This window comes from Myxocyprinus asiaticus, chromosome 29 (assembly GCF_019703515.2).
Source record: "Myxocyprinus asiaticus isolate MX2 ecotype Aquarium Trade chromosome 29, UBuf_Myxa_2, whole genome shotgun sequence".
Classification (NCBI taxonomy): Eukaryota; Metazoa; Chordata; class Actinopteri; order Cypriniformes; family Catostomidae; genus Myxocyprinus; species Myxocyprinus asiaticus.
In genome coordinates, this window is record NC_059372.1 from 32121139 (window position 1) to 32139338 (window position 18200).

At 37.7% G+C, this 18200-nt stretch overlaps 1 protein-coding gene across 2 annotated transcripts in view; it reads right to left on the bottom strand.

The window, feature by feature from the left end:
* plxnb1a (plexin b1a) overlaps window positions 1-18200 on the bottom strand; it is a 102594-nt gene that overhangs the window by 26755 nt on the left and 57639 nt on the right. The window contains exons 4-11 of one of the 2 annotated variants that reach the window (XM_051662275.1): window positions 15170-15352; window positions 9903-10031; window positions 9353-9453; window positions 9104-9236; window positions 5219-5375; window positions 4620-4728; window positions 2694-2802; window positions 241-924 (exon numbers count right to left, since the gene is read on the bottom strand). In XM_051662275.1, the coding sequence (XP_051518235.1) occupies window positions 241-924; window positions 2694-2802; window positions 4620-4728; window positions 5219-5375; window positions 9104-9236; window positions 9353-9453; window positions 9903-10031; window positions 15170-15352 (1605 nt within the window). The remainder of the gene's footprint in view (window positions 1-240; window positions 925-2693; window positions 2803-4619; window positions 4729-5218; window positions 5376-9103; window positions 9237-9352; window positions 9454-9902; window positions 10032-15169; window positions 15353-18200) is intronic. The other variant, XM_051662277.1, reaches the window with a different exon arrangement.

The following is an 18200-nucleotide window of genomic DNA, read 5'->3' on the forward strand; positions in this document are numbered from 1 at the left end:
CAGACAAAAAGACACAAAAGTGTACAAAAAGACAGACAGGGAAAAAGACAGGAGTGCTAAATCAAATAACGTTCAGACAGCTTAAATATTTAAGGTCAAATTAAAATGAGTAACAGAAGGCATGTATTTAATTATATACCCCATCATTCCTGATTTGTAATTCACGCTTAAGTCACATCAACCTCCAGGCCTCTGCAGCACAACATGTAAGCAGAGAATGCCCAAAGGAACCACACTCACCAGAAAGAAAAGGTCAGCCATGTCGGACTGGTAGTCCGTGTCTGAAGAGAGGAGGAAATCGGATGAATCAGGCCCTGCCTCGCCATCGCCAGAGGGGGCGTTAGCAGATGACATAGGAGCACCCGTGTCTATAAGACCATCTACATCCAGCTCTGCCTGTGAGAGTGTCACCACTTCAGAGGAAGATGAAGGCAGCACTTCACCCAATCGCCCAATCGTCACCACTTCTCCAGCTCTTAATGTGGGCAATGTCACTTCAGCAGCCTCTTCACGTATCGAATCTCCCACGAGTTCTTCGTACGATTGAGGGGTCGGTGTTGATAGCAAACCTACATGGACTTCCTCCTCAATCCAAGAACTGTTTTGCGTGAGGGTCGAGGCCTTTGTGAATATATTAGTTGACTCTGTAGTGGCCATGGATTGGTGCATAGAGGAAGTTGTCGCGTGGTTGTAGGTGGTGGGTGGATTGTTGAGTGGGGTTGTAGTTTCCAGAAGTGGTGTGGTGGGGGCAGCAGTGGGCTCTGGAGTAATGGGAGGAGTCACTGAAGGGGTAGTCATGACAACAGTTTTGGTTGTTATGGTAACCTCAGGGGTTGAGAGGCTTGTTGTAGAGGGTGGCGAGGTGCTGAATGTGTACGAAACAAAGTCTTTTCTTGTTTGAGGAGGAGATGTGGGCAGTGTAAACTTGTGTTTGGACAAACAGAGAGGACAACAAAGAGAACGAGGGAAAAATGAAATAAATTGCAACTGAAATAAATTAATGCAAACTCAAATCAATAAACAATGATGCTGACTCAAACATAACATTTCATAAATCATAAAACACACAAGCAAGCATTATGTATATGAAACAAAAATGGCTAATCAATGCAAAGATGAGAAACTGCAAAAACACATAATTGGGTGTTTCTTCAATTATGGACACTTTCTTAAAACTCTCTTAAAACACTTTTTAAACTCCCACTAGTTTAATTTATTTGTTCACTAACAATTTGTAATTTTTCTGAAACATCAGGAACATTTCCAATACAATAAAATATTTTAATATATAAAGAATGTCGTAACTGCATTGATTTTTCTTTTTTCCTTTGCTAAGACGTTTCATATTTCATATCAAGCATGCTCTATATTGACAATTCTATCTCCTTATAAACCAACTACACCAACTTTTGAAAGTTTATTAACTGCAAAATTATTAGTCATGATTTATATGATAAAATTATATAAATACTTTTCACACAATAAATATGGAAATGGTTTATGTTCATTTTACTATTTGTTTAGATTATCAGGGTAGACCAATAAAATCTATAAATCAGTGATTCTCAAACCAGTCCTGGAGGCCCCCCAACACTACACATTTTGCATGTCACCCTTTTTTGACACACCCAATTTAAGTTTTGGAGTCTCCACTAATGAGCTGATGAGTTGAATCAGGTGTGTTTGATTGATCTCTTAAATTCTCATCCTCCACAATATTAATCGGCTGGCAGGCTGTGGCTATACAAATTGGATATGGAATTCACATGATTCGCGTCAGGGCGTCGAGCACTGCTTTGAACTCCACATGAAAAGCGCTACAGACAGTGACTGAATCAAGAACAGCATACTACCCTTACTGGTTAGAGTTGTATGGTAGTATGCGATTCCAAAAATGACAAGCGTCTTGTTCTTCTTTTAGCGCCGGCACTGCTCACGTAATGATACTTCATCCGAATTGTTCGGTAATCATTAGCTGACACTTCGAAAACTAAGTGGCAACGGGTAACAAGTTGAAATTATATCATCTTTGACCGGAGCGTCGACAGACCCTCAATGGGAGAACACCAACAAGCTGTGCAGTGGTCCCTCATCAGTGCCATATATTGTGTTTGGCTTGTTTGTGATAGTTAAGGTTTTATATGTGGTAAAATTCCGACTTACAAAGTGCTTCATTTTTGTCACAAGTCCCATATGGGTTTGTTTTGTAAGAGGTTCTTTCTCCATCACTTTATCATTGGCACAGAATCGCTGTTGTGTGTTTTTGGTGTGTACATCAATGTAATGTCCATGCCAGACACATCACAAAGGTTCTGCCCTATTCCAAACTAGTGTTTAGAACTCACACAGAACTGAATAAAATGTCAGAATCTAATGTGAGAATTCGTAAATGCATTAATCTCAATGAAGAAAACTTAATGCATTAAACATTTTAAAATAACTGCATACATTAACGTGTTCATTTTGACAGCTGTAAAAAAAAAAAAAAAAAAGGCTTTTTAAAAAGCTGGAAAAACAAATGATGAAGGCGTGGTTTCAATGTGACCTTCATACAACTAATATAAAAAAAATATGGCAATTTAAATAAAAATCAACTTCTGGGAAAAAAAAACTATGTATGTAGTTGAAGAAACACCCAAGCACATCAAACTCACAGATATGGCTACTTGATATATTATAAAACTTGTTCTTACATGGTGGTTGTAAATGATCAAACCATGGTCACATGTGGACCGGTGAGTGCAAACATGCAGGTGGATGCACCAATTGCATTTCCAACGGCTGCTTACACAACCGCTACACCTAAATAGAGAGAAAAATAAAAGTGGACCAATAGTTTAGACCTCTGCTACTCAAGAGCAACAATCACATAAATTAGATCTACACCCTTTTAACCTTTCAGTACTGAGTGAAGATAGAAAAGCTGCCCTACATCCAAAATAGCTGAGCTCTAGTATTACACATGACTCCCTCAAACTCATCAAACTCCAGAGAGCTGAGTTCACAGGTTTCCCACATCGCAAATCAAAACAGCATGAGGGAGAGCCGCCCCATCAGTGCCTGTCTGTTGGGCAGTGTATGGGGTAAGGGAGGATGGTCAGGGCAGAGGATACAGCAGGATCATGGAATGATGGAATGTTGGAAGCAGCTGTTAAATCATCAGAGACGTGTTAGTGTGGTCTGAAGAGAGAGTCAGCTGCCCTGCCCATCTCACGCCTCTGGGACATTCTTAAAGCCATGAGTGCCTCTTACCAATGGATGTTTGAATGTAAGTGCTGGATGACTATGGCATGACACTATATGATTAAATTTTTCTCACATGGGACCAGAATGAAACATGATAAAAAACATTGGTTCCTTGGTTGGATAATATAAAACATAGTAAAATACAGTATGTATATTATGGTATACAGTAGAATGGCCTACTATCTATATTACAGTTTAGTACAGTGTAGTGTAATACAGTACAAAACTGTATAATATAGTACAGTATGGCCCACTATCCTATAGTACAGTTTATTATAGCGTAGTGTCTTAGGGTACAAAACTGTACATGTTAGTATATTATAGTATACTGTAGTATGGTATAGAATGGCAGAGTATTCTGTAGTATAGTTTAGTATAGTGTAGTGACGTACAGCACAAAACTGTATAGTATAGTATGATATAGAATGGTATAGAATGGCCTAATATCCTATAGTACAGTTTATTATAGCGTAGTGTCTTCCATTACAGAACTGTATAGTATATTATAGTATATTGTAGTATGATATAGAATGGTATAGAATGGCTGAGTATTCTGTAATATAGTTTAGTATAGTGTAGTGATGTACAGTACAAAACTGTATAGTATATTATGATATAGAATGGTACAGAACGTCACTATCCTATAGTACAGTTTATTATAGCGTAGTGCCTTACAGTACAGAACTGTTTAGTATAGTATGGTATAGAATGGCCTGCTATCCTATAGTACAATTTATTATAGCGTAGTGTTTTACGGTACAGAACTGTATAGTATATTATAGTATAGTATACTGTAGTTTGGTATATAATGATATAGAATGGCAGTGTATTCTGTAGTATAGTTTAGTATAGTGACATACAGTACAAAACTGTATAGTATGATATAGAATGGTATAGAAAGGCCTACTATCCTATAGTACAGTTTAGTACAGTATAGTGTCGTACAGTACAAAAATGTATAGCATAGTGTAGTATGGTATAGAATGGCCTTCTATACTATTGTACAGTTTATTATAGCATAGTGTTTTACAGTACAGAACTGTATTGTATAGTATGGTATAGAATGGCTTGCTATCCTATAGTACAGATTAGTACAGTGTAGTTTCGTACAGTACAAAACTGTTTAGCATAGTAGAGTATGGTAAAGAATGGACTACTATCCTATAGTACAGTTTATTATAGCGTTGTGTCTTACAGTAGTATAGTACAGTATAGTATGGCATAGAATGGTCTAATTTTGTACAGTATAGTTTAGTATAGTGTTGTACAGTACAAAACTGTATAGTACAGTAAAGTATAGGATGGTATAGTATGGCATTTTTTGAATGCTTGATTCGTATTAAATCACAGAAGAGTCTGTCTGAGTGACTTACGGCATACTGGCAGAGAGCTGCTGCACCACAGAGCAGTCATAGAAGGTGAAGTCTGAGACGGCTACAGTGACAGTCCTGAAACGCAGGGACAGGGTGACAGACACTGCGTCTGTCAGAGAGGACACACATATGAGAGGGGTCTGGAGCAGCTGGCAACAGGGATATTGTGGCAGCGATAAAGGACTTTATGCCAAGCAAAATGTTTGAGACAATATAAATTAAAGACACAACATTAATCATTCACACAATATCATTAACATTTCTGTGGAAAGTGTCCATGGAAGGGTAATGATGCGGAAAGCCAACAGAGAAGACATTGAAACTGGACGTTGATCATTACAGAATTCTAGAGTTCATATAGAGTGATATAAGTTGGTCACTCTTAACTTCTCAACAATGTCACACTGACACTATTAATTCAAATTAAAAGCAACAAGTTAATTGGTAATGCAATACCAGCTATGGATTCCACATGACATAATAGTCACAATTACTTCCTCACTCATACTGATCCCCACACATCCAACACAGGCTTTTAAGCATGTTTGAAAGGAAAACATTCCAACAAGCAAACATCATTTGAAGACAGGGCACCTTACCCTCTCCCTGTGGTACAGGTGGAAGTCTGTTGGCCTCTGGAGTGGCACAGGTGACTGTGGTGCCCTGGACAGAGGCAGCAGTTTCAGTTTCTTCAAAGAAACAGGAGTACATCTCACCCTCTGAGAGACTGGGCAAACCTAGGACATCCATAGCAATCTGAACAGACAATGAAAAGAAACATATCATTCATGACTGCATCCTCAAAATCACTGACCAGTAAGACAAAATCATTTTGCTTATATTAGCTTTTTAAACATAACTATTTTTAACTTGACCTTATATATTGCCTCAACATTACAAGAATATTGTGGGTTTAATTGAAGTTCAATACAATGTTCGTCAGATGCTGTTGACAGTATCTGTGGTATGCTGTTGATTAACACAGAAAATAATTCTGACTCGTCCCTAAAGCCCCAAACACACATGCAGCGACTTTATCACTTGATGTCGCTAGTCACTGTACTGTGAAGTTGCTAATAGGCGTTCCTACTTCGCTCTAACGTTATTGGTGGACTTCACGTCTGGCCATATCTTTAGAAAATCACAGATGAGATCTATTGTCAGTAAAACTAAGATATCATTCTAATTTGACAAGGAATCAGTTCTATTGTCCCTAAAAATGAATGTTCTGCTGTGGAGAGTGTTTTTATATAAACTACAGCAGTGCTCAATGCATCATATCATTAACAAATCGAACGATCTATCAATGTATGAATCAAACTCACACTCACAGTTTCTTTTCCACGCATCATTTTATTATATCCAAGTATGTGGTTACAGACAACAGGCACGTGACTCCATTACCTCGAAGGAGATGGGTGATGTGAGCTCCAGTGAACACCGTCTTCACTCCTATTGGTTGTCGCTGCCAAAAGTCACTCCTCATTTGCATAAAGTTAAACTTTTTTCAACTTTGTCGCTCGCCACACCCACATCTAGTCGCCAGAGGTCGCTGACGCTCATGTCGCCGGAAGTTGCCAGCTCTCATTGAAAATGAATGAGATGAGGTTGCTTTGTCACTGGAAGTCGCTGCATGTGTGTACGGGGCTTAAGTTTGTAAAAAAAATTTTTTTTACAGTAATGCACTTACAATGGAAGTCTATGAGGCACTTTAAAATACACACTGTTTCAAAAGTATAAAATATGCATGATAGCATGATAAAATCCCTCACTAACCTTGTCTGTGTAAAACTATATCCAATATTTTACCCAATGTCATGACCATGCAAAGCCAGTTTTCATAGTAACTTTTGCACAATACGTGCAAGGATACCAGAAAGTATCATGACGTAACGATCTGAAAAGTACTGTTCACATGAAAGCAAAACTCCACCCCCAGGAATTAAGACTTCAATGCAAAAGACAACTTTCCAGCTTTAACTTAAGTCCTTTAACAAAAACACGTACCGCACATGGTGATTTTAAACCCTTCTGAATACCTTACCCCATAGACTTCTATTGTAAGTGCATTACTGTAAACACCACTATTGGTTGTATTTAAAAACTGAGCAGAAATTATTTTCTGTGGTAATCAATAATGGCTATGTTTACATGTACACCAATACTCTTATTATTGCAATATGTATTTAAAAAAAAAAACTTTTAGAAGACTTTTAAGAGACAAATATGTCTCTTTAAATACAGCTTGCATAAGGAAAATTAGTCAGTCAGTTTGTGAGTATTTTTGAACAATTTATTAAAAGAACCACTTCATAAGAGTCATTTTTGACTACACTGGTTGCTCTGTCTGTTTTGATTCACTAAAATGAATCGGTTCATAAGAGTCATTTGTGTGTGAATCGGAGTTCACGAGCACTGAATGCACGCAGCCCGATTTTTCTAACCGCGGGTCTTTGAACCCACTATATGCGCATGCGCCTGGAATTATTTGCACTAAATAGTGGGTCCACAAGGTGGCAACACTTAAATTTTGAGCTGTTGCTGTCTCAAAGAAGTGCTAGAAGATGATGTAAACGCCGCTAAACAACAGGAGACGAATGTAGAAACAACAACAGTGGATGTACACGTCAAGAGCATGTGTGTGAGGAGGTGTGGAGATACAGTTGAAGTCAGAAGTTTACATACACCTTAGCAAAATACATTTAAACTCAGTTTTTCCACAATTCCTGATGTTTAATCGTAGAAAACATTCCCCATCTTAGGTCAGTTAGGATCACTACTTTATTTTAAGAATGTGAAATGTCAAGAATAATAGTAGAGAGAATTATTTTTTCAGCTTTTATATATTTCATCACATTCCCAGTGGGTCAGAAGTTTACATACACTTTGTTAGTATTTGGTAGCACTGCCTTTAAATTGTTTAACTTGGGTCAAACGTTTTGGGTAGCCTTCCACAAATTTCTCACAATAAGTTGCTGGAATTTTGGCCCATTCCTCCAGACAGAACTGGTGTATCTGAAGTCAGGTTTGTAGGCCTCCTTGCTCGCACACGGATTGAGGTCAGGGCTTTGTGATGGCCACTCCAATATCCTGACTTTGTTGTTCTTAAGCCATTTTGCCACAACTTTGGAGATATGCCTGGGGTCATTGTCCATTTGGAAGACCCATTTGCGACCAAGCTTTAACTTCCTGGCTGATGTCTTGAGACGTTGCTTCAATATATCCAGATAATTTTCCTTCCTCATGATGCTATCTATTTTGTGAAGTGCACCAGTCCCTCCTGCAGCAAAGCACCCCCACAACATGATGCTGCCACTCCCATGCTTCACTGTTGGGATTGTGTTCTTTGGCTTGCAAGGTTCACCATTTTTCCTCCAAATATTACGATGGTCATTATGGCCATTTTGTTTCATCAGACCAGAGAACATTTCTCCAAAAAGTAAGATCTTTGTCACCATGTGCACTTGCAAACTGTAGTCTGGATTTGATGGTGGTTTTGGAGCAGTGCCTCTTCCTTACTGAGCAGCCTTTCAGGTTATGTCGATATAGGACTCGTTTTTACTGTGGATACAGATACTTGTCTACCTGTTTTCACCAGCATCTTCACAAGGTCATTTGCCGTTGTTCTGGGATTGATTTGCACTTTTCGCACCAAATTACATTCATCTCTAGGAGACAGAATGCGTCTCCTTCCTGAGCGGTATGATGGCTTCACGGTTCCATGGTGTTTAACTTGCGTTCTATTGTTTGTACAGATAAACGTGGTACCTTCAGGCATTTGGAAATTGCTCCCAAGGATGAACCAGACTTGTGGAGGTCGACAATTTGTTTTTTCTGAGGTCTTGGCTGATTTCTTTTGATTTTCCCATGATGTCAAGCAAAGAGGCACTGAGTTTGAAGGTAGGCCTTAAAATACATCCACAGGTACACCTCCTATCAGAAGCTAATTGTCTAATTGCCTAAAGACTTGACATCATTTTCTGGAATTTTCCAAGCTGTTTAAAGGCACAGTTAACTTAGTGTATGTAAACTTCTGACCCACTGGAATTGTGATATACTCTATTAAAAGTGAAAGAATCTGTCTGTAAACAACTGTTGGAAAAATTACTTGTGTCATGCACAAAGCAGATGTCCTAAACAACTTGCCAAAACTTTAGTTTGCTAATATTAAATCTGTGGAGTGTATGTAAACTTCTGACTTCAACTGTACCTGCATTTGTATAACTCATTTGTATAACTCAAGAAGGAATATAAAGACATCTTTATGGGTCTGACCTCCTGAAAAGAAATAGTCCGGTGTCTCATAGCAGTTGTAGCGTGCATGCGCCAACCGCCTGTTTATACGCGCACAGTCATATGGAGTATAATTTGACAGGCTTGTGTTCGACTGTATGCAGACACTGAGAGTTCACGTCAAAATCAAAGTATACTTTGGGACTTAAGTGTGTACAGTGGTAGTGCAGCATGTCTGACTGATCTCACACCTGTTTCTGCTCTCCAAGGCTGGCATTATATTGGCTTAGTGACTCTACTCTCAAACACTGCTGCTGCTCGTCAAAACTCCACAGCCAATGACCTTCCACTGAACCAAACCTACAGTCTGAACGCATCCCACACCTGAGGGAGGACAGAGGAGAAACAAAAAGACAGAACATGAGTATGATAACTGCAACAAAAAAACAAAAAAGCAAGAAAGACCAAAGTGCAGTGAGAAATTGAGTAATTCAACTCACCGGCCATCAAGGACACACCAGCCACAGTATGGGTCCTTCACTGCCAGACAGGAGGTGCAATCAGTATGCTTCTCACACTCCGCCACAGGCCTCTTCTCCACCTGAACACATGAAACAACATGAGAACACAAATATTCACATGGTGAATCACATAGTGACATAACTATGACACAGAGTTTCACTCCAGGCATATAGCTGTCTGGGTGAATGTACTTATGACCACACCCACACAAAATCTATGCACTTTTTTATGATTTCTGAGCTGACTGTGGGAGAAAATTTGTGGAATTTTTAAGGGGTGGATTTAAATATGGTGAAATGTATTAAATTGACCTCAGAGTACAGCACTCTAGCAGTGTGCATCATCAGATTATTATCTGTAAAATTATCTGTTAAAATTTTAGCAATTTTGAAATTTGAGTAATTTTGAAAGAGCCACAGTGTTTACACTCTTTAGTAAGTCAAATAACGAACAGCTAAATTATAGTTGTCCCTTTAAATTAAGTTGGGATAGGAGATAGCCTACTAATGAAATAATGAATGCACTCACAGAATTGCTGGTCATGATGTAGAGATGTCTGTGGCTGGAATCCAGCAGTAGATCACTGTTGATAGCCAAACCTGGCTGGATGAGAAGGGTGGAGTATCTCCTCACCTCTCCTGATTTGGCCAGGAACACCTACCATACAAGACAAAAACAAAAAACAAAAACAAAAAGTAACCTGACAATGGCTCCTAAGAACTTCCTCAAGGTTTAATTGTCTATTTAAACATATTAAACTACATCAATTGCAATAGGACACCTTATAGACACAGAGGGCAGGCAGGTCTAACTAAAAGATCTGAAAGTGTCTGCAGAAAAGGTTTAGCAATCGAGCACTTCTAAGTCTGGTTAAAGGAAAGCAACGTATAAGGCGACTGCAATGGATCTGAGAGAGGTGCTTAATGCCTCTTGAATCCTATCATGAGTGGGGTCAATTTCAGCAAACAAGATTAGAATAGTGAGAATCCCATCATAAGAGCAGGTATCCTGCTTAAGAGTGTGAGACACCTTACACCGAGAGCTGCTCATGCACTCCACCCATCCAGGTTTGCATTTTAACTGCATTACCACTGACAAACTGTCGGCTCCTGTCTATTGCAGTAGGAATCATGCACTGGTACATTATTGTATTATGCAACACAGAATAGGTGTGTGTATGTTTGTGTATGTAGGGTAATTATTAGACATGGATTATGATAAGGTAGATGTGTGTTTGTGAGAGTGTAGTGGCGTCCAAAAGTCTGAGACTGAGAATTATTTTTATTTTTTTTCTAATTGAATAATAATAATAAAAATAAAAATAAAATTTGAGTGAAAAGATAAATTGAAAAATGAACATGACTTTTGATAACATGCACTCGAGCTGCCATGGACTCTACAAGTTTGTACAAAACGTGATGATCCATGCGATCCAGCATGATTCTGAAATGCTTCCAAGAACATCTTGTGCGCTACAATGGAAATGCAAGGATATCTGACCTTTTGTACAAAGGAGTTAACATGGTCAGTGTCTCAAATTTGCTTACATTTGATGACTGACCAAGAAATGCTGCAGAATCTTAAATATTTCTAGTTAGTTTTATCAACTTTTCTGTTTTAAATTCTTTAAAATCCTTAAACCTTTAATTTATTTCCAGATTTAAATGAAAAATATTTAAAGTATTTAATATTTGAAGTATTTAAATAAATAAAAATCCCAGCTTGTCAATGTAGTTTTATATGGTCCTACTTTGAGGACAGGGAAGGAATTTTTTTTTCTGAAATAGTTTTGCTTGCCCTTGCAATTCTTTGTGTGCCCTCGCAACATTTTGCTATGGTTTTAGCATGGCATTTGTAGTAAAACCAGTAACCATGTGAATTACCATGGTTAATCTATAGTAAAACCATGGTAACTATATGGATACAGTATACTTAATGGTTTCAACCAAAAAACATGGTTACTTACTTTTCATAGTAACTACAATATTACTATAGTAAAACCATGGTTTCTGCCAAAAAACAAAACAAAAAAAGCCTGCAACAGTCATGGCTACTGCAGTATTAGCTGCTATAGAAAAATTATTTACTTATTGCAAGGGAATGCAAAACATTATTGTGAGGGAACACAAACTATTGTGAGGTAATGCAAACTATTGCAAGGGAATGGAAAACTTGTTGTGAGGGAACGCAAACTATTGCGAGGGAACGAAAAACGTAATATGAGGGAATGCAAACTATTGCGAGGGAAGGATAAACTTATTGCGAGGGAACGCAAACTATTGTGAGAAAGCGAAAAACTTATTGTGAGGGAACACAAACTATTGTGAGCTAACGCAAACTATTGCAATGGAAAGGAAAACATACTGCAAGGGAATGCAAACTATTGCGAGGGAACGAAAAACATATTGCGAGGGAATGCAAACTGTTGCGAGGAAACGATAAACTTATTGTGAGGAAACAAACTATTGTGAGGGAACGCAAACTAATGCGAGGAAACGCAAACTATTGCGAGGGAATGAAAAACGTATTGCGAAGGAACGCAAACTGTTGCAAGGAAACAATAAACTTATTGTGAGGAAACAAACTATTGTGAGGTAATGCAAACTATTGCAAGGGAACGGAAGACTTTTTGCAAGGGAACACAAACTATTGCGAGGGAACGAAAAACGTATTGCGAGGGAACGCAAACTGTTGCGGGGAAACGATAAACTTATTGTGAGGAAACAAACTATTGTGAGGGAACGCAAACTATTGCAAGAGAACGGAAAACTTATTGCGAGGGAACACAAACTATTGTGAGGGAACGCTAAACTTATTGCGAGGGAACGCAAAACTATAAAAAAACATCCTGTCCTCTAAGAGGCTCCGTAGTTTTACACTTTTGAAGCCCTGAATATTGTTTTTCATGTTTTCAAGTGAAAGAGTGCAGCGAATGTATGAGTGAACACAAATGTATTTGTGTGTGTGGAGGGTAATGCTGCATTCCATTCAACTCAGAAAGTTGGAATTTTCAGCTTCCTTCGAGAAAAAGTGCAATGGAATGCCACTTTAAGTCAGACTTCTAACTTTGAAACTCGTACAGAAATCTTCAACTCTGATTTCATCGAGATGCAGGTGCGTGACATCACATCGGCACCCATGGGGAGATTTACAGGATCAATGATAAACATTCACTTTCACTAAATAATATCCATCAAGAAGTCAAAGATCCTACATTACATGCAGGGTTGGGGAGTAACGGAATACATGTAACGGGATTACATATTTAAAATGCAAAATATAAGTAACTGTATTCCACTACAGTTACAATTTAAACCATTGGTAATTAGAATGCAGTTACATTCAAAAAGTCTTTTGATTACTGAAGAGATTACTTTGCATTTTATTGTCATTTGTTTCATTTAATATTTAGTCCTTTCAGATGGAAAACATTTATCCATATAAATGATGCGATCCAAAGTGCATCTGAACAGCAGTGAAACACTTTCTTATGATGTGTTACATTCATACGAGCAGACAGAGAAGTACGTTTGAAGTAAGTTTGGAGCAGAAGAAATAGAAATAAACCTTGTGTAAACTGTCAGCTTTACGCTACACTAAAATGCTATTTCTAGCCATTTTACATGCACGTTCATATTTTTTTATCAGGAAAATTCATGTTAGATCATAATTTCTTTTTTTCTAGTAAGACCTTTGATATTAGGGTAAAAATCTTATTCTTGATAATAATTTTTTTACTGTTTTCCTATAAAAATATCAAAAAATCCTTAAAACAAGATCAGTTTGATTTATCTTGTTTTAGAAACAACACTGCATAAGATATTTAGGTTTTTCAGAGAATGTATTTTTAACATGTGTATTTTGTCTTACTGTACTGGCAGAGTTTTTATAGTCAAAACAAGTGAAATATCTACCAGTGCTGAAGAAGTAATCCAAAGTATTTAGAATGCATTACTGATCTTGAGTAATCTAATGGAAGGTGTTACAAATTACATTTTACAGCATGTATTCTGTAATCTGTAGTGGAATACACTTCAAAAGTAACCCTCCCAACCCTGATTACATGATAATAAAACTTGTCTAGCAAACGTTTGCAGAGACAGATGTTCAAAACATGGTAAATTACACTGCTAGTATTGCAACATCGTTTATCAACTTGTTTGCAAGGAGATGTATCTGCTGACAATGGAACACCTGCTAAGCGAACGGGAGCACTGCATGTCATCTTCCGAGCATCAGGCAATGGAATGCCTTTATGGTTGGAGATTGGAGGTATCAAGTCAGAAAATATCCTACATCTGACTCTGAATGGAACACAGCATTAATCCAAGTAAAATAGGTGGTTTCTGATGTCACATACACCTAAGGTTCAGGAGTGACCTCATTCAGTACTAAAACCTGCAGCCTGCAAATCTGCATTACATTTGAATTGTAAACTTTAAACCTCATCGTTCCCAGGTTCAAATTGAAACAGATGCACGAGTCTAACTTCATGGTAAAATATTTTGATAGTAACAGTATAGGATCACAGAACACTGAGAGCAGACTATTGTTTATGATATTATTGGTGTGGAATATATAGGCAAAATAGGACAATTTAGAAATATCAAACATCACAATCACAATTCATGCTGTCGTTCCGAATAACAGCAAAGTTGTGGTTGGACTGTTGGTAACTCACAAATTTCAAGTTCTTTCAACAAGAACTTAATATTAGGTAACTTACATTTTAGACACAATATGGCAAGCTATTTTGTTTATTATTCCTCTGTTAACATAACTAGTTTTGTTACAATATTGCAATCTAAAGAACTGGAATTCTTGTAGCAAACACAGACTAGCTGAGTAATACATAAAGTTAAATTTTAAGTGCTGTAACACAAAATACAACATTGCTTATTCAATCAAATTAAAGGACCAGAACTCACTGTTGAATAATTAAGAGTATTACTTATTAATGAGATTTATATGGAAAATATAGGCAAACTACAGAACAATACAAATTTTATTTCATTTTTTTCTGGTGTTCTGGTTTCATTTATTTTCATAATGCATTTGACTTATGTTCCATTTATTAATGAGATGGAGTTAATTTTTGGAGCTATCTGACACTACATATCCCCATGAGTTAATTTTAGACTATGTTTAAAGAGGTGTAGTTGCATAGACAACTTAAAAAAAAAAAATGCAAGTGATTTTCAACAAAAACAATTTGCAGTAATTTTTGTCATCTATATGTCAATCACATTTTTACAGAAAAAATGTCACACAAGCTTGTGGGCAACGACACTGACTTGCAAAGAATATGTCAAAATAGCAGAGAACAGTGGTTTGCTGTCATGGGGAGGCCTGGGTCATGTAGTGTTGTCTAAAAAATAACCAAACACTATGGTTTAACCTCTGATCATCTAGACATGCAAATACTTGTATCCTACAACCACTGTAAGGCTTGGACGTAACTTTGTCTGTGCTTAATATTCAGCCAGGAGCCCCCTGTTCTTATGATCTTTGTAAGAATGAGACTACAGTGGTCTCTGAGCAATCAGTACTGTGTTTTATATAGCGTGGTTTGTGGTGAAAGGCTGTTCTGTGGTCCAACAGAGGAAACACAAAAAAGCATCAGGTATGCTGTTTCAGCACAATTTTAGCTTTGATACATTCGCTCAGTGTGCAAAATCACTTTAACTGCTTAAGCATACAGATAATATTACCATATCAGGTGGACTGATATTTCCCTAGTGGTTTTGAAAAGTGCTTGATAAATCATACATAAATCTCATTTTCATGTCACATACCTTATGCAAATTGCCTTGAGAGTCACCCAGGAAAACAATGGTATGGCTTTCCTTTACACTAACCGCCACAGCAGTCAGACGGGCGGCTGGACTTTCTAATACGGCTTCGGCTTCAACTGGTTCCCGGCTCGCCATTGGACTTGGGGTGTGGTCTGAACCACAGGGGTAAGCGTTTAGGGTGTTCTGGTTGACAAAAAAAAAAAAACACGTTTTCATGACTTTAGTTTTGGCAGACCCATTCTAATATTCTCCAATTTCATCTTGTGTACTGCAAAAGTCTTTTTGTAGGATTTTAGTTCTAAGACTGTTGCCTCAAGGTTGTCAAATCCTCTTAGTTCAGAAAATCAGATTAGATAAAGATTATCTTGGTCTCATCCTAGGACTGCAAGGTTGCTCCTTTCTTTGTGACAAATTTGCTCCAGTAGTCTTTGATAAAATCAAGCCTGACTGTCATGTCATTTTCTCTCATAATGAGAGGTGATCTGTTTCTGTTTGAGTTCGAGTCTAAGCTTTAGGGAAAACAAATGCGGATCATGAAAAATGTGTTTGACATTTTGAGGATTTGTGAGAAACAAAAAGAAGTGTGTTTTTGGGTGGTGGTGTTTGTCTTGGTATCAGCATCAACCTACTTAAAGCCTTAACCTAACCCTAACCCTAAAATGGAAATTCTGTAATCATTTACTCACCCTTATTTCGTTTCAAACCGCATGACTAACTTTCTTCCTTAAGAAAGGAGATGGTTAAGAATGTTCATGCTGCTCTTTTCTATAAAATGAATGTGAATGGACGTGGTTGAGCTCCGAATATGACAACAAAGCATCATAAAAGTATCATAAATGCAGTCTATATTACTTGTGCACTATATTTCAAGTCATCTGAAATCATAGTCAATTCAAGTCAGCTTTGTTTTTTCCTGAAAATCTTGCCCTCCATTGCAGCTCAAAATTTTTACTCGCACTATTGCATATTCCACATGCAAAATCTGCACTGTTTGATGTTCGTTGGCATCAGATCTGCCGTGATGCGTCTTGACACGCCATATATGACTACACATGAAACCAATTGAGATTTGAGAGCTATTATGAGGAAAAGATTTTAGGCAAATAATGACTTAGAGTAACAAAATAAAGAGTAACAACAAAGCTATCGTAAGACTTGGAATATAGCGCATAATTTGTACGGACTACCTTTAACAACAAATACTGTACTTATGTTGTTTTATTCTTTTTGGAGCTTGGCTTGGCATCCTTCACCATTTTCTTTCATTGGGCCATATTTAAGAATGTTTTTACAAATGATTTACAAAGCTATTTGTTCCACTATTGTTTCACAAATAAGGCCCGTTGTATGGAATAAAAGCACAAACATTCTGCCTAACATCTTTTGTGTTCCAAGGAAGAAAGTATGTTATACGGGTTTAATGTGGCATGTTGGTGAGTAAATGATGACAGCGTTTTCATATTTGGGTGAACTATTCTTTTAACATGTAATCTTCTCCTTTCTAGAAGTCTTCTGGATATCTAACCCTCCTCAGACAAATATTCCCTACCTCCTCTACTAGCAGACATCATTAGGGTAGTTTAGGCTTGTCGGTTTAATTGATCCTAACAATGTTGTTTAGGAGCTAGCAGGCCAGGGCTCTGCATCTACATGGAGGTCATAAAGAGATTGTATGACTGTGAGCCCACATCCTTGAGGCATGTGATTAGTCTAGAGGCCTTATTAGGACTACTGCAGTAGTCTTGCCTTATGCTCAACAAATAGTAAAAATATAATTCATTATGGCAGAATCACAGGGGCAAAAGCTATTTCCTTGAAAATGAATGAGAGGCAGTATATCTAAATGAGGATAAATGTTGGTTTGAATACAACGTTAGAGGAAAATTATGTGGTCCAGTTCTCTAGAGTTACATTGCGGGCATCCTTTTCCTATTTTCCCAGTTTTTCAATCAAAGCTGTACTACTATACGGATTATGTGGGAGCGCTTAACCTCAAAACCTATTTATATGGATAATTTATATGTGAAAGCAGTCTACAAGTGAACTGCATCTGGCAAATGTTCTTGTAAAATAAACAACACTGTTACACCATGTCGTAACCAGGCGTGACTCAACAAGTTTCAAGTGTCATTTTTCTGTTCTCACTCAGGCTTTTTTAACACTATGGTACTTGTGTACTGTACTTGTCCAGTCAACGACCACGTTTACATGACTAAAGAAAACAGTTTATTCCAGGGTTTTTGTAGAAAGCTGCGTTCTGAAACGTCATGTAAACGAGAATGCTGATTTCCTTACGCCGCTTAAATGATTAAGAGAAAGCGGTTTAACACACCCAGGTTTCTCCTTGAGAACACGGCTTAATGTGGCAATGTAAACACATAAGCAGCATTCTGATGGGTGTTTGAAGAGTGTGTATGTGCGTGAACAGACCAAATAACAAACGTCATAGGGTGGAGCCCAACAACAAGTCAACACAGCGGAAAGAATTCAACAATGGGAGTACAGTGGGAAAAGCATGTACACTATAAACTATACACATTTATAGACACTAATGACAAATATCTACTGGCACTGTTCGCGTACATGTGCTCGTACATTGGGGGAATCCAAGAGTTTTACGTAAGAGGGAAACCCAACTATTCCGGCGCAATTCCACTGCAGGTCGCGATGGAAAGTTAAGGAAACAAAAACAGCAACAACTCTGGAATATCTGGAAATAAAGCGAAGCAACGGAGAATAAAATAGCAAAGTCTTCCTCGGATGCCATGTTTTTTATTTACACAAGCGTCACAGGGAAATTATGTTGCTGTGGAGAAAGCTGCTTACTGACTGAGCCGCATGTATATGGGAGCAAAGTGTACGCCGCTTTTACAGTGCATGTAAACCAGAAAACTGCTTTCTCGCAATAAGTCATTTTCTAGTGTCCATGTGAACATAGTTAATGTTATTAACATCATAAATAAGCAAATACTTATGTGACCACATTGGGTTGTCAAAGGAATAGAGAGTTAAACAACAATTTCAAAGTAAA